Consider the following 27,204-nt stretch of genomic DNA (forward strand, 5'->3'; position numbering starts at 1 on the left):
ATGAGTGTGTGACCGATTGCACTCTTGGCAGGGGCAAAAATGTACAGTATAGTGTTGCATTTTGACGAGCGCGGTTGAGTCGGCTCACACACCCCGACTATCTGACTGGATTGAAAACATGGCTGCGGCCGAACGTGCAGCAAATTTACGGAAGTGAGGTATGTGTAATTCTTGGGCTACAAACGCTATTTTGAAGTGTGCCACCAGTTCGGCGCTTGTAGTACAATAAATGACAAAACCTGAATTTATTAGCCCATCAAAAATGTCTCTGAGCGGCATTGTTGGCAGTACACAAATACATCGGCAAAGTTATGCGCGGAACAATCAGCTAGCTTGGTTAGCTTAGGCTGCAGCGGCTAGCCGTAGCTGCTAAACGGTCACTAACTGCCGTTACGCCGCTCGGTTGCTAACCATGCCGCTTCTCGTGTGTGCGCGTAGCGGTTGAAATGTAAACCTCGGCGAAACACAGTGTTAGTAGCGAGTCCCATTATCCGTTTATGTGTTAGCACTGGACTTAATGAGTGTATCAGTAGTAGAGCTAGTTTAGCTAGCAAGTTAACGCTACTAGAGGGGCTACATCTGAAAGCGCCACGATTCTTTTCTGCACGATGCAGTTTATAGGAAAACTAGCCGAGGAGAACTAGCGAAGGTAACGTTAGCCAACTTGGGCTAACTAGTCGTTCACAAGGAAAAAAAACAGGAAATTCGCGTTTAGATTGTAGTGGACTTCTTTGGTGATTTATAGAAAGTGTGTGAGATAATATGTGGATTTCACGGGTGCAACAGTCTGCAGTTTGGTGTCTCAAGCGTTAATGTTTTATATTTAGCCCCGAGAGCTAACGGTAAGTTAGTTTGCTAGCCCGCTAAACAGCAAGCTAGCTTCGCTTGGAAGTTGCTCCATGCTAGCGTTTAGCTTGCTCCTCAGCTCCATGAACCAACCGGGCTCCCAAACATGTTTTGGGAGTTTAAATCGTAAAGTTTAGGGTCGTCCTGCTGCACACTATTGATAACTCAAGCAGCTGTAACGGCGTCTAGTCTCTAGTTTAACAGCATCCAACTTTGTGGAGTCGCGGCGGCTGATTAGCCGGGATGTTGGGATTTGAGCGATTCTCGTCGGTATGTATACCAACACAGCTTCGTGGATTTTTTGTTGCCAGTAGGCCCTGTGGAAGTGTTGAACTACAGGTCAGCAGCAGAGATGAACAGCCCAACTCGACGGTAAAACAGCACAAAGCTTGTTTGTTTATCATAAAACCAAATTTCTGACTCTAAACTCAGGCGTTAGCTTAGCTGGTTTGCCAACAATAGCATTCACACTTTGCCAGTAAGGGGTCTGTTTACTTATGTATAGCTGGAATTTACAGCCTTTAAATTTAAATGAAACCACTGTTTAGTTTATTACGGAAAATGACCCTTGTGCAAGTGCTGGTCTGTCATGATAATAGCAATGTAATCAGCACGTGTTAACATAACTTCACAACCAAACACGCGCTTTAGAGAAAAGCAGGAAGTGGTTTGATTGAGAATTACAATCACACATGGGTCCTGTCTAAATAGCTGAACTGACTAATAACATATTTTAGCTTTGACACGTTCAGTATTTATGGTTAAACTGCTGCCTGTGAGCACAAATTGGAATTTTTACAACCTTTTCATATCATTTTCAGATCATATATGAGAGTATAGAGTCTAAATCAGCGTTATTTGCCAGGTATGTGTACCCTTGCAATGAATTGAACTCTTGTTGTAAGTTGCTCTCAATGAAAATAGCAAATAGTAATAGATTAACAGCTAAAAGCAATAATAACAAAGCCATACAAAGGTATAATAAAATACATCTACTATAGACAGACATAAACATGTATTTACAAGTGTATAATAGTGAAAATTACAAAATAAACTTGGTGATAAGAGTAATAAACGTGCTTACACCTTTTGACTGTAAATGATAAATTCAGGGGTCCCATGGTCATGAAAGAGTCATGAAATTTTGCAATCACATTCTCCAGGCCTTGAAAAGTAATTGAATTAGTAAAAATTGTTGACATTTTTGTAAAAGTCATGAGATTTTGTGGTGTGTAATACAATTGTTACAGTAATCTGTTGTGGATAAACTTCCATGTAATATAACTCAATGACAAAAGTATTTTTTAAAGCTGTTAAAATAATGTAGCTCTAATATGTGACAGCGTGTGACATTTGTTTACCATCACATAAGTTTTAATTCCCCCCCTTGTTTCATCTCACCCTCCATGTATGCCAGCTAGCTGAAAATTGGAATTACGGGCAAGAAGCTCAAGCTAAAGTTTTCAAGTATTGGTCCCTGAAAAGTAATGGAAAAGCTTTGTAAATTAGTAGCTATGTTTACCTATACTTAGGGTTTACTGGGAACTGGCGCTGATATGTTCCTTGTAAAGACAAGGGATAGTTTTAAGCTTGCTTATATTTGATTCAATAGAAATGATTACAATTAATGCTCGACTAATATCACTGCACATTGCACGTTTGCTCCACTGTGGGCTTTTTCGCATCCTGTGCTTAATATTTTTTCACATCTTGTGCAAAACTGCACTGCTTATTCTGAGACCTATATATATCGTACATATTTATTATGTTATAGTACTTTATTGTAATTTCTGTATTTTATATTTATGTTCTCAAGTGTGTCAGTACTTTGCCTAATTTGTTATTCCTCTTAATATATTAATTTATGCAACAAAAAATCAAAGCAAATTCCTTCTAAGTACAAACCTACTTGGCCATAAATGCTATTTTGATTCAAAATGTTTATGTTTCACACAAAGGATAGCTAAAAAATATGATATATTTCTTTAGATTAGTAAATAAGCACTGTCTACTGTCACATACCCACCAAATGTAGAGAGATGATGTAAATTAAATGCTGGTCTGCAGTCTAAAATGATGGTTCCCAACCTTTTTGATCCCATAAAACAAAGCAATGTCTACTTAAAATCACAGCTTGTGGCTTTGCATCAGGCATTATTATTGACATGAGTAATAAGCAGTTCAACCAACAAATGATTTATCTGTATCAGATTTTTTTTTTTAAATGAAGTATATTTTAGGGGTCTCAAAAGCTGGAAGAATCCAATTTCCTGAGAAAGAAAAACAAAAGATAAACATAACTTTGTGTAACAGAAATATAATTTTAATTTCTATCTTTTAAAACCTGCTTCGATGCCTTAGAATAATAATTTTCAGGTTTGATAGCACTGGTTTTAAGTATACCTATTTTAATGATCATAGTGTGTATACTTTGGGGCACCTGTGTTGAGACTAAATGTTTGATGTTTCACCACACACTCCACAGACAAGGAGAGCCCTTAAGTTTGTTAATCATTGGCCCTCAAAAACAAAGTTCTTGTGTATTTACATGGCAACAGCGTGGACTAGAAAGTAGCACGCTATCCACCACACTGTCTAACTTCTTTCACTAGATTAACTGTATAATCTTCCAGTTTAAGTCATAACAACTTGCTTTTCAATGTCTCATAGACACAAAAATTATTCTGCCAGAAGGCACCTGAAGGCAGCATTAGATGTTTATTAATTAATTATTAGTTGAGGCTCTGCCAGCTGTGCCAACAATGTGTCAATTATTGGGACAAGGAAGTGTGAGCCAGTGTTTCATATAGGCTCAGCTAAACTGATAATTTTGAAGTAGTGATCAGTTTTCTAGTTTTTGAGAGCGGGTCAGATGAGCGGGCTTAATTAGTTTTGTCAATTTGAGTCTAAGGGTGAATGCTCAATCTGAATAACCTGCTCCTCCCTCTCTGTTTTTCTTTCTTTCTCTTATTTTATGCATGGACAAATCACATTAGCTTTCTCAGCTGGAGTCTTTAGCGGAGTGTGAGTAATTTGTGCATGTGGTAGCGCTTGTTCCAGGTGACTATTATGTTAGCTCCCCGAAGGAATATTATCAAAATGTATTTGTAGCCAAGGTGGCCTCTGGCTTTCATGCTGCTGTGTTAGCACAGTGTAGGAAAAGGGAGGAATTGTCCCAAGAAAGGCAACAAGGAGCTTTCAAATCAGTTTTGACAGAGGTCGGACCTACAGATTGACGCACTTGGAATTCATGTAAATGAGGACCATGTCCACAATGCTAATTGGTGTAATAACTCTCTCCTCAATAACAGGACGCTCTCACTGCGTCTTCTGCAAAAGGACACCCAGTGAGATCATCTCCCCTTGAATGTCACTTTAAAATGACCTTTACCACGTCACATTTTTTATTGTGCTCTGTTAGATTTATTATTTGGAGCTATTATTTAGTCAGTGGCAAGTTGTGTGTGAGTGTTTGTTTTGGTTGAGTTTTCTCAGGAATTGTAGAGTAAATGCATGTTCTTGCCAGGACAAGAAATTGTGTTATCCACTTGATGTAATCTTAAAGTTTCACCCTACTTTCATTGGCTGCACTTTATTACATATTACTGTAAGAACTGTAGGTGAGAGGTGTGTGATTATGGAGTTATTGTTTGGAAAATGGAGTGACCTTATATTTTCTTAACATTGAGGAGTCAGTGCAAAAAGTGCATTGCATAAACATCCCTGAGCTGTCAAAATAATATCAAATTATAAATAATAAATAACCACAGAATCAAACATGAAACAATTTAAAACATGAATGTTGAAAGTTTTTACAAAGTACCGTGACATTTTCTTACTTTAAAACTGCACATACGTCGTTTTTTGTCGACACTTTTGTCGCTTTTGTTTTAGATGCTGCGTCATAACCGTCATGGTCGCGTGTCCTGCCGTGTCACTTTTGCATATTTTGCTGCAAATACATTAACTTCTTTTGCATAGTGTGACATGCTCCTAAACTTCTTAAGTTTTCGTACGAAATGTTCTGCCTCTGCCATGCCTCTTCAAAACCCCGCATGTGACATAAACAGTTCTGCAACACAGAAAGTGACATAATAATCGCGTGACACAACAAATCGATAATTTTATTTGTTTCCAACACATTTAATAAACATATACATTTAAACACATTTAATAATCGATTATAATTGATTTTATCGATTCGTTGTTGCAGCCCTAGTAACAACTTAAATGCGAACGACACAAATGCGAGCAAAGTAAAGGCGCTTCCACATGTGACGTTATGACAAAATTGTGATGGATTTGCTGACCTTGGTTGTGTTTGAGTCCCTACATGAGGACTGTCTGTTCTCTTTTAAATGTATTATTTAGTAAAGAGTAAGATAGCCAAGATTGCCAATTTACTAGTGCTTAGTAGAATTTGGCTTGTGTTAATTTTCCAGCTCACACTGTAAGCCAGGGTTTTTGTCCAAATGCTCAGTAATGTACTTCATCCGCGGGATACCTCAGGCGACACACAGAGCGAGTTTGGGAAAGCTTTTGTTGTGCCTTAAATTGTGTCAGAGGTTCAGGACGTGACGATTAACTTCCCTATGGTTGTCCACACTCTAAGCCTGTAAGCCATGTGCAGGATTCTTGTTGTCGGAGCATTTCAATTTTTGTACGTTTTCTGATAAGTTGCGGAAGGACTGCAGCCTGTTGGTCCTCTGGCACACCTGTTATAAAGAGATAAACAGCCTGCAGTGTAAGATGACAAACCTATGTCTGCAGTGTTATCTGTGCCAAACTGGGGTGTAAGAATTACAGTACAGCTTCTGTGTCAGAAATCAGTCAACCAATAAACCATGTGTATTCTTTGTGGGAGAAAATAAGCGGTCGCCGAAGGGAATAGATATGCCCTCAGTGAAACACACAGATTTGATTTTTGGTTTTTAACACAGGTAGTTTTTATAATTCATCTGCTTGCCACCTTCGGGGGCTTTTTACTTAAAATGCTCACTGTGCTGTAGTCACCTTTATATCTTGAGTTTCCGAGCACATACAGATGAGTCTCAAAGCGGTGACATTTGTGAAGTGTCGAAACAGACCGTGTGATTGGTTATTTAGGCTAGATGAAAGATCTGACCTTATTGTTTCCTGTTTTGTCTCATGCCAGTTTAAGATCCTCCGCCGTTTTATGTATTTCCTTTGTACGGAGCCGTGATAAGACATCTAGTTTGGCCTGTGGACAGGAGGTGTTGCTTAGCTACAATGACAGGGGAAATCAATACCTCTCTGGTGTGAGCTGAGAAATGACCCGAGCGGTATTTAACAAAGGCCCTTTGGTGAATGTTTTTGTTTGAACCAGCCCAGGGTACCGCTCATGCATTCATGTTTAGCATGGCCGGCCAGTGAGACCAATCACACTTAAAGGCGTTGCAAAGGTAGTACCGTGATCAATCAATCAATAAATCAAATTTCAAACAAAGCAGATGCTTTTCAAAGTGTTTTACATTTTGATTGAAGAAACAAAAACAAGAACAACATAGTAAAATAAGCAAAAATGGATCTTAAAAAAGATGTTAATATTAGAATAAGTACAAACCATAAAATTGTGATAGTAGACACTATATAAAAGACAGGCTTTTAGTTTACTTTTTAGTGATGTAACCATTGAGCTGTAAAGGTTTGTTGTTTTCAGTGATTTTATTTTATTTTTTTCACTTAACCGATTTTCAGTCAGCTGTGTATCAAAACAATGTGTGTAATGCGTGCGGATAAACTCTTGTTAACTTCGCTCCATCCAAGCAGTGCCTAGATATCCCTTCTTGCCCCCACAGCAAAACTCTGTCAAATTATGTAAATTGTATGACATTTGACGTAAATTATGTCATTTGGCGAAGTTTGGCTGGCTCTTGGGCCGGGTACGAAATTAAAACCTACCAAATGAGTTTAGAGTTTCCTTTTGGTGAGTAAATCTCAGATGGGCTGTCTGCCACGCTGGCAGGTGAGTTATTGTCCCAAATACTTGTGTGAGAGTCTCTTTGCTCAGAGTCACTTCCATGTTTTGGTGTCGTTAAGGGACGCCCAGCTCTGCTGCTCCTCTCTGTCTCAGACACACACATACCTGCATCGTCGCCGCAAGACCATATATTCTCCGAAATGATCATCGATACTCTACATGTGTTCTTTTTCACTGTTGATTTTTAAAGCTAAGTTTTGCGGCACTCTTTACTGTACAGGACATCCGCTGAAATATGTTGATATTATATCAGCAGCAAGATATGAGAGTAAATATCATCTGAAATGTCAGATATTGTTAGTGTTGTGCATTACAGTAAAGTGATTTAATTTCCTGAATTTATCAGACTGTTCCAATTGTTCTGTTATTTGCCTTTACATACTTAGTTATTATATCCATATTACTGATGATTATTTATTGAAAATATTTTGTGAAAGCGCCAGTTGTGAGAGCTACAATATCGTTGCAAAATCCAGGTCTTTGGTCAAAATTATTGTGAAATTTGATTTTTATCCATATCACCCAGCGCAGTGATGTATATGTGAAGGCCTTCTTTATATCGTAGAAAAACTTCTTTAATGAAGTGTGCTCATCTGTCTGTGTGTGTGTTTTGCAGGTGCCCACATTCTGCTGCAGAGGAGAGAGCACCAGGATGAGGAGCCTGTAGGCACCCGCCGTAGTATGGCCGCGTCCCGTTCCTCACGCGTCACAAGGTCGTCAGTGGGGCTCAATGGATTGGATGAGAACTTTTGTGGTCGAACCCTCAGGAACCGCAGCATCGCCCAGCCGGAGGAGACCTCGGTGCCTCCGCTACCAAGGGCCCGCTCGCCCAAGAAGAAGCAGGACGCCAAGCAGGAATCGAAGCAGGACGCCAAGCATGAATCGAAGCAGGACAGCAAGCAGGACAGCAAGCAAGACACCAAACAAGACGTTAAGCAGGATGCTAAACAGGACACAAAGCAGGACACGAAGCAGGACACGAAGCAGGACCCGAAGCAGGACCCGAAGCAGGACACGAAGCAGGACACGAAGCAGGACACGAAGCAGGATACGAAGCAGGACGCTCAGCAGGACGCTCAGCAGGACGGCCAGCAGCAGGCCGCGTTGAAGGGAAAGGTAACTGAGTCTTCTCCAGCTGAGGCGGAGCAATGGACCGGCTCCAGGAAACGGGGTGTGTCCTGTTTAGAAAAAGACATTAGTCCTGAGAAGTCCGAGAACTGTGATCGTGGGAAGAGCGCGCGGGATGCCTGTCCTCAAATCAAAAGGGCCAAGCGGTGCTCCCGCTCCGGAGAGTCTCAGGGACACGAGGAGGACCCAGAGCCTCTGAAACCCGAAAGTCCAGTCCCAGAGCCTAGCAATGATAACAGTTGTGAAGAATTCCCCAGCCAAAACTCTGCGAACACGGCTCCTGCCTCACCTGTCCGCAGTAAAGAGGAAGGTGAGCCGACGGGGCCGGAGGCAGAGGATGGTCATGTGGAGTGTGACGGGGCGGCTCAGCCCCCGAACGCTCACAAGGCCTCTAACGGACTCAGAGAGAATAAAGCAGAGGAAGCTAGCACACTAACTGAAGAGCCGAGTGCAAACTCCACCTCTGCCACCAGCTGCCCGTCGCTGCTCAACGGCAGTCAGACGGGGGCCCCCTCGTCCCCTGACCCCGCTGTGCCTTGTAGAAACTCTGTCCCTGTGCAGATGGAGGTCTCTGGCTCAGGGGAATCACCGGCCTTGTCGGAGGCTGTTCCAGAGGATCCTGTCCCTGAGTTGATAGTGGCTAAGGAGCAGGAGGTGGAGGAGGTGGAGGTCGACGTGGTGGGCGACTCGTTGTGTCTCGCCCACGAGGAGCAGGTGACGGAGAGCGAGAACGACACCAACGGTCGGCCGCTAACTCCACCACAGGACGCTGCTGCCTCCACCTCCTCCACAAACATGAACAGTAGTCCAATCAACAACAACTCAGGAGAAACTACACCCCCACTAGCAACAACCCCCTCCCCCACAGAGCCAGGGTGCACCCCCTCCATATCCAGCACGCCCCCCTCTTTCACAGAGCTCTACGAACACAGATACACCCTGCGGACTTCACCCAGGAGGGCCGCCACTGGTGGCAAGGCCTCCTCCTCCAAGCTCAGCTCTCCTCCCAGAGACAATGGTCCCTTGAGGGAAGAGGGGGAGGTGGTGGTTGGGCTGGAGGAGGACTGCCCTGTGGTGGAGGAGCCTGCCCCCTCAGACTCTGTCGACCCCTCCAGCGAGGAGCCGGTCTCCGTGGATCCCGCAGACAGGGCAGGTGGTGAGGACAGTGTGCCTGTGGAGGGCAAAGAGGCTGAGAGCGGCAAGGAGCTGACACAGAGCCAGGCTGCAGAGGAGGAGGAGGAAGAGGAGGAGCCAGACGTGTATTACTTTGAGTCGGACCACCTGGCTCTTAAACACAACAAAGAGTATGTGGGAGCTCCTCGGGGGATTCTGATCTCTCCCCGTCTTAAGTCGTTCTCACACATGTTGATCACTGTATTCTGTGATCATTGCATTACTTCTGGTCTTTGGTTTTGAATGAACCAGAGACGTGTTTGAGTTTATGAGGATTTGTATGTGCTGAAACTATTCTGATGTGTTGAGGGTGCTGAGTCTTAGTGTAAATATGTAGGATAATCAGTTTTATTGCGCCCAAAACATTGGGTACATTTACATGCACACTAATAATCAATTATTATTCTCTATATGACAGTATTCTGAATTTGATTCGGTCATTTAACAGTATACTCCATTTAGATATTCTGAATTAGGCTTTCTTTTTTTAGCATTTCCCAATTCTTTAATAGCATTATTTGGCCATTGATAGCGTTATTGGAATATATACGTCTCATTTGGGGTTTGGGTCTTGTCTGTTTATGGTCAGCTCTGTGCGTTGTCATGGATACGTTGTACACAAACCAACTAGCCAACAGTGTGCAAGGCTTTTGTGGAGATGCAAACACAAAAGAAAAGCCAACATTTCTGGTGGAAACAAATAACATGGCTACTTTTAACCCTTTGAAACCTGGATGGACATCAGTTGCATTCAGATGCCTTTCAAAGCTATTTAAAACCTGAGCAGATCGGTTTGATTTCTTTCTGAAACATGGGGGATCAATCTCAAACATTGCAAGCAATGTCCCAAAAATTGCAAGACATTAGTAAAAGCTTATAAGACAAGAAGAAGAAAAAGAGAGGATTATTAGAAAATTATCTAAAATAAAATATGGAAAAATGAAATATATATTTAATGTTATAAGTTATAAGAAAGAAGTAATAAAAAATATAAAATTAATCCATATATATTTTTAATTTTCAGCACTTTTAAGGAGGTTTTCTTTCTTTCTCTTTGTTTTGTTTTTGTTTTTCTTTTACTTTTTTTGTTGCTATTTTTTTTTTTTGCTAATGTCTTTTTAAGTTGCTTATTGCCTTCTCTTTTTGGAAATGTGCCAATATCACTCATCGAATTTTTCAGGACGGTGGTTGAAGAAATGAAAGAGGGAAGCTGTGTTAGTGCGGTCCAAAAAGTTTGCCACCCTATTTTGATTCAGTGAAGCAAAATCACAAGCGACTCCAGCTGTTCCACTTCTTTTTCTTTTGACGTAATTAACGACATGTTAGGGTACATTCATCGGAGTATGCATGGCTGCATGTAAACAGAAATATTAGTGGCTTTTGAATTATTCATGGAAACAGTTCAATAAGAATATTGTCTCTCGAAATAAGGGCATAAAACTGAATATTTTGAGCATGTAAACATACACTGACTACAGTTGTGCAGGGCTCAATGTTAACCCTTTGTTGTGGGGTAAAATTCTACCTCCCTGAAGTTACTTTTACTTGCCCTCATACAATTATTATTATTAGCAGTTATAAAATGACAAAGTTAAAAGTCATGTTTGATCTTAAAGTTGAGTAAATAAATACGAACATGAACCCAGTGGGTCATAGATGTGAAGCGACAAACTTCTCTTGTTATGGTACTCAAACTTGAAGCGCCTTTGAGAAATGACCTCATTTTATCTGCATCGTTCTCTGAGTTGCGGCAACCTCAATATATAGAATGAGTTTTGTGCACATCCTCTGATGACACTCTGCTAAACTCCTGTTAGATAAGTGAAACGCTTGCTTGCGCTTCTGCTCATAAAAGCTTTACCTGCCTCTCGAGTGCCTGTTGGGCACAGTGCATGTGAGACTCTCTACAGAGATGAGAAGGAGGTGGGATGGCTCCAGAAAAAAAATAATGTGTTTGTTTCTTTTTTTTTTACCACTTGCCTGATCGGGCAAGTGAGTTACTTGATTTACTTGCCTGATGTGGCATTTTGACCTGCTTTGACCTATTGTTGAGCCCTATTATGTGTTAATAATTTCAGCTACATCAGTGTTTTGTTGTGACTCCTCCTCACAGATTTCATGTTTTAGAGTTTTTTTCCTCCTCTAAACTTTTTAAATTGTTTCATTTAAATAACTGCTAGAGGCCTGAAGAGGTGAAACTTTCTTATTTCCGGTATAATAGCAATGATTAGTAAGAAGTCGGGAAAAACAGCTTTGACAATTTGAGCTGCAGAACAAGTTTTTTCTTTTGTCTTGTCCGATAAATTGCCACACAGATTTAACTATTTATCCAAATTACCTTTATCCTGACATACCACTACAAAAATTTACATTTAAATTTAATTTTAATCTTATTTGTTAGCAGACATTCCTATCCATTACTTCCAAAAACAAATGAAAGGAAACTTCATATATAAGTGTTTCTGTGTTTTTGCAGCACCGTCGCATAAACAGAATGTTTAATTATCTCAGTTATTTCTGGAGTCTTTTCTCAGTCATTATGGGAATATCAGTGAGCATCTAACTATAGCTCCTGTCTTATTGTGCAGGTTTACATGTTTCAGCATTTAATTTCCACCTGCAATCTGGTGCTGCGATTGTGTGAATTAGCTGCCAATTGTCAGCTTTCCAAAGCCCACTGAGAGTGGATGTTAAAATTACTCCTCTGATTGCCTCCATCCTCTTTTTTTCTCAGTAAGAGTTGCTTTTAGAGGAAAGGGTTTTTTCGGTGCAGGGCTTTGTTCCTGTTGTCAGTTGTCGAACAAGATGGGATGTTTATGTTGGTGGACAGGTCCCATGCTGCGCTCGGCCAGGCACCACTAACTGCACTGTGGCAGGTCAGCTGATACATGATGCATCTTTGTAGGAGGAGGGGCAGAGGGCTGCAGGGGCTCGGAGACATCGTCAGCTGACGTCCCTTTGTCTTTGATGCCAGTATTGGTGAATGTTTGAAATTCGGATAATGGCTTCAGAGTAAGATTTCAGTGCTCTCGTGTTTCACAGTAATTCGATCAAGTTTCTGCGACATGCCAAGTTTTAGGTTGTGCTGAGTAAGGAGGATTTTTGAAGGCTCAGATCAATGCAGTGAGGAGTCATCTTTAGGGAAGCATGAATTGGCATTTCAGGGCTGCTGAATGTGGAGAATTGACACAGACATGATTGATGATTCATATCTTGTATTTGCAGTCTATTTTGACAGAGTTCTCCCTACCTATTTCATCTAAATATTTCAAAAACCAAAGTTGATTATCAGGCATTAACAAAGCAAAAGCATTGTCCTGGCCAGTTTTTTTGGCACCGGTGTTTGTCAGTGGACCTCGGGCCCAGTAGGTGGCAATGGTATGCCAGGTTTGTCCCCGGACACCTGGCATGAGTCCAGAGTGCTGAGAAGCAGAGCCAAGTCCTCGTCATTTCTCCTAAATAGATTAATGCACAGATCATCTGCTCATCTGACAAAGTCAGCATGCACGCTGCTTTCTTTTGCAGAGATGTTTGAATCAGAAGTACTGTGGCACAGGAAACATGCAGGAGTATGTTTAGTTGCTACTGCTGCATAGACAGATTTACAGTTTGCACTGAAGCACAGCAATCGCTGCTGCACAAGGTCAGGGATGCTGTGTGTAACTAATGAAGGGATATGAGGTTAAACACAGTCGACTTGTTTGAATGTTTTGCTTGTAGGATTTAAAATCACCGGCAGCCGCTGAATAAATTGCGTCCTCCACATCGATTTTCATTCATGTCGTGTTAGGCGAGATTGATCCACTCTGTTTCACTGAGCACTTGCATTAGGTTATAGCCATGTAGGATGCTGTCACACTCCTGTCGATTCCCCCTGCTCCACTCGCACTGTAGGGCCTCTGAGTCAGTAGCACACTTAGTCACCGACAGCTCAGTTTGCAGCTCTTCTGTTGCCCCAGAGGGTGCGAGTGGAAAGGTCAGACTTGTGCGGCGCGGAAGGCTCCTCAAGCACTGCAAAACCCATGTGTTTGTCATGCAAAGGTTTTGATATTGCTAAGAAATGTGAGTGATGTGTGCAGTTTCAGATCAGAAAATCTTTTTGTGGTTGAAGTGCATTTTCTCTTACTGTTTGAACTTTCATTTACCAGCTGCAGTTCTTAAGAAAAGGAGCACTGAAGGTGTTATTTGCCAAAGCCGCTGATTTAAGATGCATCACTTCTAGCACACACACAAACACATTATTTGCAAAACAAGTGAAAAAGGAATAGGAGAATGGTTTATGTCTTGTGCAAGTATTTAAGTTCTCAGCTCCTCGGCTGAATTATTCATTGTCTGGGGTCTGAAAGTTTGATGCACTGCAGCATTGCAAGTGTCAGGTTGAATAATGTAAGCAGTCCCTCCCCTCCGCTGTTGTCTAACCTCGCTTCCCTCCATGTCAGTTATCAGAGGCTGCTGCAGACCATCAGTGTTCTCGAGGCCCAGCGCACGCAGGCCATCCTGGACCTGGAGACGTTGGCGCGTCACCAGAGGGAGGCACTCAGCGATCCCATCAGCTTCGTGGAGCAGCTGCAGAAACGGGTAACAAAACATACGGAGTGTGTCCTTGATGCAGTGAAAAGCGCAGAGCCAGAGAGAGCGTACTTTTATGATGCCTGTTGCGTGCAGTTTTTTGTTGATGCTGACATTGAGGTGTTAATTCAATATGTTGAAGCACTGAGTTTTGCATTATATCGTTTCTGATATTCTGAGCCCCTCATGTATGTCAATAGGAAGGTCAAGAAAAAAGGTTAACACTTTTTCAATTGGAAAAAAAAGACTGAATTTACATGTTTGCACCTCCATGGCCAGGCACATCAATATTGTGCATCAGCAAATCACATTTGAATGCAGTACCTTTGACTAGCCTTGACTTGAAAAACTCCATCAGCTGATGCTGCGGCACAATCTTCATCATCATTCATGCACAGCTGCAGTGGTAAACACACCCAAACTTTGTAGCAAGTCCCGTCAGTTAAAAATAGTAATCCAGTGTTGGAATCCGAGTTGAAATCGGCAGAATAAGAGCTAGTCAGCTAAATATATGAGGTTTAATTGCGGTATGTTCAAGCTCTGCTCAGTATAATCACTATAAAAAAAAGGTAAATGAAACGTCATTATGATGTGTTGAAATGTAGAAAAAGAAACTTTATTATTACAGTTGTTTGGGTGAGAAATTAGTTTTCCCAGCAATATAAAATGGATTTGCAGCCTGTTGTATCATGAGCTCTAATCATCTTATAACACATAAATAAAACTACTTTTCTCTAAATAATAAAATAGACTCTGATCGTTAAAGAGTCTCTATAGTCGTGTTAATATCAATAAACGTTAACGATATCCATCACTATCGGCAACAATGTGACAAAAACTAAACATTATGAGCTCCATAAGCATAGATGTTATGGCAGGGCTGTTGGATTGGACTACAATAGGTTGCACAGGTATAAAGGTGGCAGTTAGTTTATGCTTAAGTGTGTACAACAAACAACTTGTGCACAAGTTGTATAAAATGTGCAAAAACAAAGTGCATGTTTCTGGGTGAACATGCAGTGATTCACTCTGCATCAATGCCTCTCTGAGACGAGGCATGTGAGATCTTGTTCTTGGGTTTTTGAGGAATACCTTTCCGGTTGAAACGCTGCTTGAATAAATATTTGGGAGTCTATAAAATTCAGTTTGCAGACATCCTCTCCTTTTCCACTGCATGACTCATATTGTGTTCTGCACCTGTTCACAACTGGGCCAAGTTGTCCATCTTTTCTCTACTCTGATTGCTTACTCCATAAAATATCGAGGTAATTCATACATTTATTCAGTCAGGTAAATATAAACGCTGAATGCAATTAGAACACCTGCTGCAGGTGTTTAAAGCAAGTGCCTGCTTAAAAATGTTTTTCCACTCAAGTGCATGTTAATTTGTGTGCGCAGAGGAGGATATTGCATACACGAAAAAGAAAATGAGGATGTGAAATCATGTGGAACCTTTCAGTAAAGCTCAGTTTGAAGATGGATGCCTGTTTCCTAAATCCAGACGTAGTATATCATTAGAAAGCCCCTGTTTGAGTGAGATGGCCGGGTGGGTGCAGGAGGTATTATATGTAGTTACGAATGGCTCAGCAGACAAAAACACAATTCTTTGTGGATTTTTTCTGATATTTGGTATGTTGATATATAACAACTGAACACCTAATTTTAGTAATCACCAATCTCTTCTGTTGTGAATTAACATCGTATTTTGCATTCTCTTATCATGGTGGCCCACCGGCAGATGGAGACATAAAACATAGTGCTTTTCAATTTATGTAATATTCTTATATTGTGCAAAATAAGAAAAACACTTCAATGGGGTTTATATTTTTTTATTTTTTACATGTCTGTTTGGGATCATATCGGCAGAAATCAGCATGTTGGCTGATTCAGATATTTCATTTTAAAGCCAATACCTGTCGATACCAATTACGTGCCGATATTATCATGCGTCCCTTCTTTAAATGATCAAAACATAAAAATACCCAACAAACGAAAATGTCCCAAAACATTTGTCTCACAGTGTTGTTCTGTTTCTAACCTTGTAGCTGTATCGTTGATAGAAGTCAGGATACTTATTTGTTAATGGATTTTGACCCCTAATTCTTGTGACCCGCAGGTTAATTTGGGCTTGCCGCGTCCTCAGCGAGTCGTCCAGCTCCCTGACATTGGGTGGGAGCAGTACACCTCAGGCCTCGGGGACTTTGAGAGAGAGTTCTGCGACAAGAAACGCAAAACCAGGCGGTTAAAGCTGATCTTTGACCAAGGCATGTTTACATTCTCTCAGTCTTTGTCTTGATGTTTGTATAAAAATCAAAATAACACCACAGCCTTTTAAAAATCCTGATTTTGCTCATTTCTTAACTTCAGGTTTGCCTGCTCGACCAAAAAGTCCTGTGGAGCCCAAGAAGGAGGGCGAATCCTCCACCATGTACTCCTCGCTGCCCACTAGTGATGCTCCAGAGAATGGCAGGCAAACACAGGTATAGCTCTTAAAATAACCTGTACCACACACACACACACACACACACACACACACACACACACACACACACACACACACACACACACACACACACACACACACACACAAGCCGCTGTGATTGCCTCCCACTATATCATTAGTGCAGCTGCAGCCACATTCTTTCCTAACTGTAGCTGGTGAGTCACCGATCTCCTGCAGGTTGGCCTACAAATCATCGGGTTATTACCATTTTACTGGGTTATTACCATTTCTCCTCCAATTTCATCTCCCCCAGCCCCAGTCCTCGGCTGAGTTAAGCATGCAGCACATGTGAGCACAAAAGATGGTATCTATGGAAACATGAGGAGCCCGCCTCTCCCACACCTCTGATTGCATTTTATTCTTGGCCTTTTGTTGTTTTGTGTGTGTGTGTGTGTGTGTGTGTGTGTGTGTGTGTGTGTGTGTGTGTGTGTGTGTGTGTGTGTGTACGCACGCACGCACGCATCTTTTCCCACATTGTAAGGTTTCTCTTGTGATTGATTGTCAGGATTAGACGACGCCAAGCATTTAGCACTGAGCAAACAACTTGATTATTTCTGTTGCTCTCCCTGTTTATATTGTGAAGGCACATTTGCATTCTCCAGGGTAACACTCTCCGAATTCTAACAGGATTTTTGTTTGTCAGTCAAATGTGTTGCTGTATTTCTGCGTGACACATCTTCAGTCTGATCTGACAGCCGGGCTTTGTGTGTCAAACTGATGGATTCAGTGTGCCAGGCAGTTCACACGCACAGATCTGTTCGAATGGTGCTGTGCCCATTATTTTTGTATCTTTTAACATGGCTGTCACTCGTGTTTTCTTGACAGATGATCAGAGGGAGGATTTGTCACCCAAACAAGTCTGACACGTTTAACCAGCTGTGGACTGTGGAGGAACAGGTGGGTAACAAGTGTGTGAGATATAGCACTATATTTACATGCAAGCGAGATCGCTTTGAAAAATTTTAAGGTTCTTTCAGATATTTTTCACAATGCAATTCTCTCTTAAAAATCTAGAAATCTCAGCTTATTATTAAATATCTGAAGTATACAGGAGTTTAGTCTCGTAAATGAGTATCAATTTGTGAAGCGATGACATTATTGTTTTTTGGTAATCTAAATATGTAATAATTTTTTGCAACACACTTGTGTCATAGGCTATTTTTGAATGTTGTCAATCCGGTTTGTGATAAAAGCATATAAGATACATTACACATGAAGCAATTCTCCTTGTTATCAGTAACAGTTATGCAGATGTCCATGTTTTTTGTTATTTATTCCTCCTTTTGAAGAGGGAAACAAAGAAATCTACACTATAAGAATAAATAAAATGTTTTACAGTAATTAAGCCTTTCATGCACTACCTTTGAATGAGCGCAAATCAACCGTACAAATTTATGAAATTACCTTTGGAATAACCTTTCACATGAAAAACATCTTAAAAAATGGCTTCAAAAGCCTTTTTTGCTATATTTATATATATTTCACCATTCTCTGTCTATATTGCAAAGTACTTGTGAAAACATAAACATGTTTCTCTCCAAAACTACATTTTACAAGATAACACACAAACACATCAAGAGGGTGTTACAAATTACCTTCACCTAATACTCATTTTTACTGAATAGAGCATAAACACATCATAATGTAACTCAGTGCAGCGTCTGTAAACTGATTAGATCTACTGCAGAGTTTAATGCTCACAATGTAGCATTATCAGGAAAAGAAGCAGAATTTTTTATTGTCACATGTGCATTGTACAGCGAAATTTATCCGCTGCACTTAATCCATCCTCTACGGAGCAGTGAGCAGCTGCATGCAGCGCTCGGGGAACAAATCTAGATCTTCTTCTAGTGCCCCAGCGCATTAACCTTATGTACATGTTTTTGATGCTGGAGTAAACACAAGCAGACACGGGGAGAACTTGAAAACTCCACACAGAAACGACCCGGGATGGCTGGGACTTGAACCCGGGAGTTCTAGCTGTGGGGCAACAGTGCTAACCACTGAGCCACTGTGTCTGTTCATCCTAAAGGCATCCCAGGAAAAGTCTCTGTTTGTGGCAAACACATTTTCTATTGTCTCGGGGACGCCAGGACACTTGCTGCTATTAGTCGTCTCTTCAGACAAAAGCGAGGTCACAGAGCAGCGATGTCCAGCCAATAAATCAGAGTATCCCTGATCATTAATCCAGTAAATCAAGTTATCCATTTGTGAAAAGGTTATTGTCTTCTTCTTGTACCTGCTCATTAATTTTAGTTTGTGGCCGTTAGTCTGGAGCCCTGCGTTTTAGTCTTCGCAAAACTGATGTGACACAACAGAAAAACATTTGTTCACAGGCTGATGGCAGTCAAGAAGGCGAATTTCAGACGATAACGATGTTCAGCCAATAAATCGTGCATCCCTAATCATAATCCAGTAAATAAAGCTATCCTTACATGCTGTTTACCTGCTGTTTTGTCTGTTCTGACAGAAAAAACTAGAGCAGCTTCTTGTGAAGTTCCCTCCTGAGGAAGTCGAGTCCAGAAGATGGCAGAAGATTGCTGATGAACTCGGCAACCGAACAGCAAAACAGGTGAAAAAGAGAGCCGTGAATAACTAAAAAAATGCATGGTCATTTGATTCACACATCATTCGGAAAATTGGTTTACTTGGCACATTTGAAGATAACTCACCTCAAAAATGCTTCAAGATGACCTGACTAAACCCAGCATGGCTAATATTTTACATCACCAGCTAATCAACACATTTTCCGTCGTCTTTGAATTGCACCGACTGTATTAGCACATCCTGACATTGATAAATCTGTGTGCCTTCACCATGGAAACCGACTGTTAAACTTTGCAGTACTTAAAGGCAGAGACCACATGCAAGTACCTGGATTATATATTTGTGTGACCTCAATTACTTGAAGTAGCTGTTTCTCAGCTGGAAATCATTAACGCAGCAATTTTCGTGTTAAAACATTTCAGGTTGCCAGTAGGGTTCAAAAGTACTTCATCAAACTGACAAAAGCTGGTATCCCTGTCCCTGGAAGAACACCCAACCTGTGCATGTACACGAAAAAGGTAACTCCTCACTCTCTTACCAAACACCTTATCACACTGAGCTAATAATGTCATATAACAAATACATTCTTTAAGTGTTTTTAAGTATGCAATTAATACAATATTATTGTATGTTAATTTGATTTTATTTCATTTTTCTGTAATATTATTTTTATTTGCACTTAGCATTTAACACACACAGTATGCATACATCAGACATCCATGCTTGCCTCAAATCCCAGTTGTTTTTTCAGAGGTATGCACACAGAGCAAATATGAAAAATAGATTAGGGAGTGATCTTTTCCCTAATATTCTCTTCTCTCTAATATTTTGATATTAAATGCAATAAAACGGTGCTGATATTGTTTCTAGCCTGATAGACACAAGATATTAGATTTTTTTGTTTTATGTTTTTGTTTTAAAACATAAAAATAGACTTATTTCTTATTTGACCAAGATACCTGGGAAATAAATTTGTTTTAATTGCCTCCATTTGTCGCTACCTGTACCAATAAAGAGCTGATGAGATTGAAAAAAAAGGCCAGTTTATTTGTTGGGTTCAAATATTGCATCAAAATTTGGCAGAATTAATGATTGTATAATGCAATTTGCAATTTGCAATTCAAAAGCTCTTTTAACAAAGACTTAAACAGATTTTGTCAAGAAAATGTGTGAAGAATTTGTCTAGTATAACAACAATAGGACAGAGTTCATTGTTTTGAGCATCTCTGTCATTATTTTATATCAAATTCTGCATAGTTTTGCCAAATAAGGTTATGTTGATCTTGGATAATATACTTTTAATATCATGATATTGGTTTCAGATTTATTTATTTTATATTTATAGCCAGACTTTTAAGTATCTGCAAAAATGTTAGGCTGGTTTGTTTTGTTTTGTTTTGTTTTTAAAAAAAGAGGTACTAATTGCTGTTTTATTGACACATAAGAAATTGCACGTTGTATGTTATAGAGGAGCCGTTTAAAACTGCCTGCTCTTGTAACTGTTTGTTCCTCAGGCATCCAGTAAGAGGCAGCACCACCTCAACAAGCACCTGTACCGGCCGTCTACTTTCCTGACCTCCTATGAGCCTCCGGTCTACATGGATGAAGATGACGAGCGCTCGGCGTATTACAGCGGCGTGCAGGACCCCTCTGCTGACGACTCGGTCAGTCCTATGTCACATCACACCACACTAAAGCCGCAATGCTTTTTCTTTATTTTTAAAGGTTTTTAAAAACAGGCTGAGACTCAAACAATCATCACTTATGACCCATTGAAATCTGCAGCGGCGTGTTTATCTGCAGAGACTCTGCTCTCTGCCTGGATTTTCATTTTTTCTTATTTTGCTGAGTTCTTGGCGTTCCTATACGTAGCGCGCAGGTGATGTTGGGACTATATAAAAAGGTTGCAGCTAGGGAACACATGCATAAAACTCTGTGTAGATTCCTAAGTAAAATACTGTGCACAAAAGCAGAAATTTGCATGCGCGTTCTTTTTCATCTGATTTATGAAGCAGTTTGTAAGCCTGACTCTGTTTTATGAACCTTGATCATTATGGCACTTGAAGCATGTGCACAAACCTCATTTCCACACCCACATTTCGCCATAAACAGATGTAGGAATGCCTTTAAATAGAAGTTTGCATATTGATACTTCCACTGATTTGCCCTTTTACTACTCATTAGACCTGTAAATGAGAGTTCGTGCAATTTCATGACTGTGTCGCATCAGCAAGGTTCTGCACGTGTGTCCAGAGCCAGGTCATTACACACGGCAGTGGTGTGGGTAAAAGGTGTATGCATGTTTTAACCCCCAGGTGTCAGACCATAAGCAGCACGTATTCAAAAGGAAGCAATGGAAATCGCAGACACAGCAATGCAAAAATGCTCATCTAGGGAGGCAAAATGCTAAGCGGACAAAGGTTGTTCTGAAAGAGAGCGAGTTTAGGGTTGGCTTTTACTTTCACTGGCAGTTTTTGACAATTCCTGCATAATAAATCTTTAAATATACTTCCATTTGTGCACACCCAAGTCACATTTACATTTTCATAAAAATGAAATTTTTGCATGTCCATGAATGCACACAGCAGGCGGAGCTCTTCATGGTTTGCTTCTTTTTTTTTCTCCTCAGCAGCAGTTTATCACTCGTGAGGTTGAGAATTGTCATGTCGATGCGTTCACAGCTGATCAGATTAAATGGATGTTTGAGAGCTGTTTGTAAGTGGAAGTTAACTTTTAGACCGACATTCTGCTGCACCGTCTCTGCCCAGTGTGCACCATAAATAACCCATCAATATATATTCCTAATAGTCACTATTAAATTAATGTGTTGGAAATTTATCTTGTAACTGATCTCCTGACTTTTTTGTGTCGCTGATCACCGAGCAGACTGTGGTACTTTGCTGCTTAATTAAGCTTATCACAAGCTCACATTTCTCTCTCATGAAATCTGCAGTCACACCCGCTCCTCCTCCTAATGTACGCAGTGACCTGTAAGATAAAAGACAGCTAAAAGCTCCATGTTGTGTTCCTCGGGGAGCTTGTTCACACCTGAGTAGTCCATGTAAAGCCACTGAAGACGAGGCAAAGTAAACAGCCGCTCACATGCTCTCTGCCTTGTCACGTAAGTCTGTTTTCATGTGACAAACTGTCCTCCTTAACTCCACTTTAACACCTTTGGGTGAAATGAGGCATTTGGCCCTTTATCATGCACGTCTTCACCCTTTTTGTCACTTCAATCAGGGCAGCTTGTTGTGTTGAAAACGGCTAAATCAGAGCAGGGGGGGGGCGGCCAGCTTGGCTTCACTTTCCATTTGAACTACGCGACTCCTGATGTTCACCGTTACCCGAGCGCTGACATTTTCTCTCTCTCCCTTTCAAGGCAGTAACCTTTAAGTAAAACCGGGTCGCCGTGCCCTGCTGAGAACACAGGCTGCTGCCTCCACCAGCGCATTAACAAAACCTCTGACACCGCCGGTATGAAGTGAAGTCACAAAGGTGCTGCCAGCATGGGCCACAATCATTTCTCCCTTCAGCAGGTTGTCCTTTACTCCGGCCGCGTTTGCAGGAAGGAGTGAAAGTCTGTTGAGGGCAGATGTGTCGGCAGCTTGGCAGGATTCTTACAGAGCCGTTTCCCGTAAAGGCCAGGAAGTGTGACTGATAGTTTTGTCAAAAATAAGTTGTTGCACCTTGACTCTTTCTTTCATCTCTGTCTTTATTTTGCCTCTGCGTGTGAAGGTGGAGGTAGTGAAGGTGGAGGTAGTGAAGGTGGAGGTAGTGTAGGAGACAGGCGTTTTTCACTCGTGAACTCTCGGCTGAAAGACAATCTCTGCTCAACAGAAGAAAACCTATATTAGTGTTTGTGGATACGGTGCTCCTGTTCTGCTAAAAATAGATTGATCAATAGCTGCAGAAATATCTTTATCAGTTTGGATCCCCGGAGTCACGTAGAGACGTTCAGTCTGTGCCTGTCCTGATGTCTATCAGTCATCGTCCCTCTGTCTGTCTGTGTGTGCGTTTGTCTTCCCTCACACTCAGGATGAGGAGGTGATACCTGTGGAGCTGAGAAATCTGCCAGAGTACAAAGAGCTTTTGGAGCTGAAGCGACTGAAAAAACAGACGCTCCAGGAGATCCACGAGGACAAGGCTGCGGTGCGGCACGTCGGCTACAAGGTGAAGACTTTGCACTCTTCAGCGTGACACACAAACTACATTCAAGCCAGACCTCTGCATTTGAATGTGTTATGGGACGACACTAGGGGTCCACCAATACTGTTTTTTCAGAGCCAATACCGACGGTGATTATTCGTAGTTAATAAGACAGACAACCGATATGTGGAACCGGTATTCATTTACCATAAAAATGAAAATGTCTGTTAAATGCCTGTAGCAAATGTTCAATCAAAACTAAAACTTTCAACATCATATAGAGAAACTTCCAAGTAACTTTTTTTTTTTTTTTTAAATCAAGTGAAAATTTAATTTAAAAAATGAATAAATAAATGCACCGTGAAGTTTCTCCCATGCTGACACTTTTTAATTAATTTTAATGGGGAACATAAAAAAATACAGCAAAATCTAAATAATGGCCAATAATCGTTTGTGTACAGTTACTTACTTTACACCACTTCTAACAGGTTTGAGTATATATCATGATCACACTGTACAGAAAATGCCACAAAATGTGTTTTTAAAAGGACATCATCCACTTTAGAATTGCTCCATTTTAATGTGGTGTTATTATATTCTCCCACAATAATAACTAATAATAATAAGCAGAGAAGAGATACATAGACGGCGATACAACAACAGAAAGCCAAACATCCTTATTGAACACAAGCGAAATGAAACGAAGGAAGAGTTGAGATAAAATGAAAACCAGAGGACAAATAATGCAAGATATAAGACATGAAATGTCATTTAAAGTAATACAGAGAAATAGACCAAAAACAACAACAACAAAAGCAATAAAAAGCAATAAAACAACAGATAAAAAGAATTAAAATAACTAAAACAATTAAAATGGTAAAATAAATAAAAAGAAGTAAAAAGAAAAACAATGCATCACACAATCAAAATAGTGGAGGCTTTGAAATAGATCTTTTATTTTTATTTGTGACATTTTTAAGCTTGATATTTAAAGCAAAATACTGTAATTGTAGCTTTATCAACATTATTAGCTCTGTACCTCACAGTGTCACTTTTTCTGAAATACGACCTTATTTGTGCTGTGATGCGACAATAATTAATATGGACGCTTTGTGTATCTCAAAGATATTCAGATGTTATTGTCCCATTATTGAAAAGTTCATCAAAGCCAGTTTTTGCCAGCATTTAATGGATTTATTTGTGTGTGTGTGTGTGTGCGTGTGCGTGCGTGTGCGTGTGCGTGTGTGTTTGTGTCTTCGTGTGCAGTGTGACGTCTGCGGCATGGAGCCCATCCAGGGAGTGCGGTGGCACTGTCAGGATTGTCCGCAAGACAACTCGGTTGATTTCTGCTCAAACTGCTCCGACTGGTGAGATCTTCTTCATCATCATTTATTTTCACGTCATGGAAAGTAACATAATGGTACAGAATAAAGTGCAAAACAACACGAGAGCGAAACGAGCACAATCAGAACTTGTTGCGGTCGGAGAAAGTGATGATATATCAATAAAAAAACAATATTAATTTGTCAACAATAACAGACTTTTGTTCTTTATACTGCAGAAAGAATCCCATTAATATCATGTAAAGGTCCTGACTGCTTAATGGTCGTAATTGTTTAAATATTTTCTATTCACCTGCATGAAGTTATTAGCATTAGCTTTTCTCTGTGAAACTCGGAAGCTTATTGTCAACTTAGAGCAATCGTCTGCAAAATAACACTACTCATCAACTCACTAACACACTGGGGTTTGTGTTTTTATGAAGTTATAGCTGCTGGACTGTATCTTCCATTCACTTACAGGAAATACTTAACATTATCTTTGCTAAACTGCACTTTTGAACTTTTGATCTTCTTATCAACTCTGGATTATTAAGGATTCATGTGGTGTTGAAATCACAGCACGTTGCTTTCTTTTCAAAGTCGGACTAACACACCTAGATAACGACAATGCGGTTGAGGGTCGATTTACTCTTTCATGTGTACGCCTCAACTGAACCTGAGCTGGCCGAGGCGTCATGTGTATTCTCCACAGTCCCCACGCCGCTTTGACCTGCAAAAAACAGCATAATTCATAGAAAAAAGCAGAGAAAAACAAAAGAAGAAGGAAAGAAAACAAAACAAGAATAAGGTGAAAGAGTTCCCCAAAATAAAAGTTCCACCTGCAACCCGCTGGACGCTTGCATTGTTGCCAATACCTGCCTGGAAGCGTTCAAAATAATCTTTATTGACAATAGCCAGGACGGTCTTCAGGGGCCAGTGGGCCGTTTTTTCATGTAGCGATCGTGAGCGATCAGACCGTACAGCGCGACCACATTCATCGTGACGATTTACTCGTGCAGTATAGAGAGAGTAGAGTTGGCATTAAATAATATTTCTAGATTTGCGGTGCATGCTGAGCTTAAATGGCCTAATCGATCTGTAACTGCAGCTCGACTTCTCCGTGCATGTAAACGTACAGATTGACTCTTTGCTGACAACATTTTCCGTTTTTTTTTTCTTTTTCTGCTCGTCTTTCAGCTTGTTCAAGACAGAGACCCACAAGCCGAACCACCACCTGGAGCCGGTGCACCAGCCGGACACCTTTCTGGACAGGGACTACTGCCTGCCGCAGAGCGCAGGCTACAACTACCTGGACCCAAACTACTTTCCAGCCAACAGATGACAGGGTCCCTCTGGCTCCGGGCTCGCTCCACATATCCCACAGGCCACTCTGTGCATGGCTCCATCCTCCAAGTCCAAGATAACCGCTTAACCCGCCGCCAGGCAGGAAGGCCAGCAAGGCAGGCAGACAGCCAGGGGCCTCAGAGCAGACCACCGCGCTGCTGGTTGAGGGGGAGGGGCTGTTGGTAAACTGGCCTCCCTGACTCAAGCAAAGGGCGGCCATGTTGGTTCCTCAGATCAAGGGGGTCCTGCTCCATCTCGGCCAGGTTAATCAACGGATCTGTGATTTGAAACGACACACTATTTTTAAAACAAACAAACAAACAGAAGGCACACCGACATTCCCGAGCTCTGTGACTCCAGGAGGGCTGTCCCCCTTTCCCCCCTTCCCCCTCCTCATCGTCGCCCTCCAGTTTACCTCCCTGTGCTGCTTCGAAACTGGAGAATTGACGACCAGTGTGGCGAAGCGCCACCTAATGGAGATGTGTGGTCATAGTGGACTGTGAAGTCATCAACTGAGATACACATAGGTGGTTTGTATGTGTGTATGTGGTCTCTGTGTTATGCAAGAGTGAAAAATGTTCTAGCTAGGTATCCGTAGATTGAGTATTTATGAGCCGCAGCGTCCTCAGCGGGGGAGTCGCTGCGAGAAGCGGTTTGGAGCGTGACGCCGAGGTCGGTGTGTTTTCGGCTGCAGACCGTAGGAAGCTCTGTAGACAGACCTGTACGTGTTAAACGGACTGTGCGCCATGTTTCAGCATGGAGCCACCCCTACCACTGTCACACAACGCTGCTCTCTCACCCGTCAAACACACACACACACACACACACACTGACACACACTTTCATCTGTTTCCGTTGCTCTCTCCACTAAAACACGTCTAACGTCTAGGAAGCACTACAAGCACCGAGAGCAAACGTTTTTGAAGGCAGGCGAACGAGAAAAGACTGTTTTCGTTTTCATTTTTTTCTCCTCCCCCAATGTGTGCCGTTGTTGATCATGTTGAGTGTACAAGTATATGGTGAAAAGTAGCCAGCGCTAGTTGCTGTGTGCCATTTTTAAAAGAGACATTTGTTTTTTCGGGAGGGGGAAAATCCACCTCCGAAACCCGGCCACAACTTCTCCCTTCCTGCGTGGCGCCATCGACCCACATTGTCCCACATTGTCCCACATCATCAATCCAGTCATCATGCCTCTAGATCTTCTTTAATTTTGCAGTCCACTTTAAAAAGGTCCATTTAAAAGATTGTATTTTTATTAATCTATTTAAAAAAAAAGAATTGAGGTAGTGGTTGGTGCCTCCACAGTGGAACGACCCACACAATTTTATACACATAGATTATGTTGTGCTTGAGTAGACACCATTTTGTATGGTTTTCGTCTCCTTCCCTCACCCCCTTTGCCCTGCTTCAATATCTGTGTATAACAGTCTGTTCTTATGTAAAAAAAAATAATTATGTAAAAAAAAATGCTAGAGGAGAACCGTGGAAATAAAAGTATGTGAAAATAGTGTTTCTACACCTGTGGTTCCTGTATTATTATTGATAGCATTTTGTTATTATTATTATTAGTACAGAAGTGACATGAGATTAAAATACTCAAGTAAAAATATTACAAATGTGAACTT

At 41.2% G+C, this 27,204-nt stretch overlaps 1 protein-coding gene across 4 annotated transcripts; it reads left to right on the forward strand.

The window, feature by feature from the left end:
* Nucleotides 1-2: 2 nt before the first annotated feature.
* Nucleotides 3-27,095, forward strand: zzz3 (zinc finger, ZZ-type containing 3). Of its 4 annotated transcripts, none has more exons than XM_042497256.2 (12): nt 3-158; nt 7,464-9,279; nt 13,588-13,726; nt 15,834-15,981; nt 16,085-16,197; nt 17,046-17,117; nt 18,691-18,792; nt 19,190-19,285; nt 20,282-20,431; nt 22,803-22,937; nt 24,180-24,280; nt 25,433-27,095. In XM_042497256.2, exons 2-12 carry the CDS (start codon nt 7,529-7,531, stop codon nt 25,575-25,577), a joined length of 2,952 nt encoding a protein of 983 aa, XP_042353190.2. In that variant the 5' UTR covers nt 3-158; nt 7,464-7,528; the 3' UTR covers nt 25,578-27,095. The 4 variants fall into 4 exon arrangements, with proteins under 4 accessions (XP_042353190.2, XP_087941961.1, XP_042353191.2 ...); XM_088085835.1 differs by lacking the exon at nt 3-158 and adding an exon at nt 253-649; XM_042497257.2 differs by lacking the exon at nt 3-158 and adding an exon at nt 659-1,218.
* Nucleotides 27,096-27,204: the final 109 nt, after the last annotated feature.

Source organism: Plectropomus leopardus, chromosome 12 (assembly GCF_026936395.1).
Source record: "Plectropomus leopardus strain MGB_pleo_1.0 chromosome 12, ASM2693639v1, whole genome shotgun sequence".
Lineage (NCBI taxonomy): Eukaryota > Metazoa > Chordata > Actinopteri > Perciformes > Serranidae > Plectropomus > Plectropomus leopardus.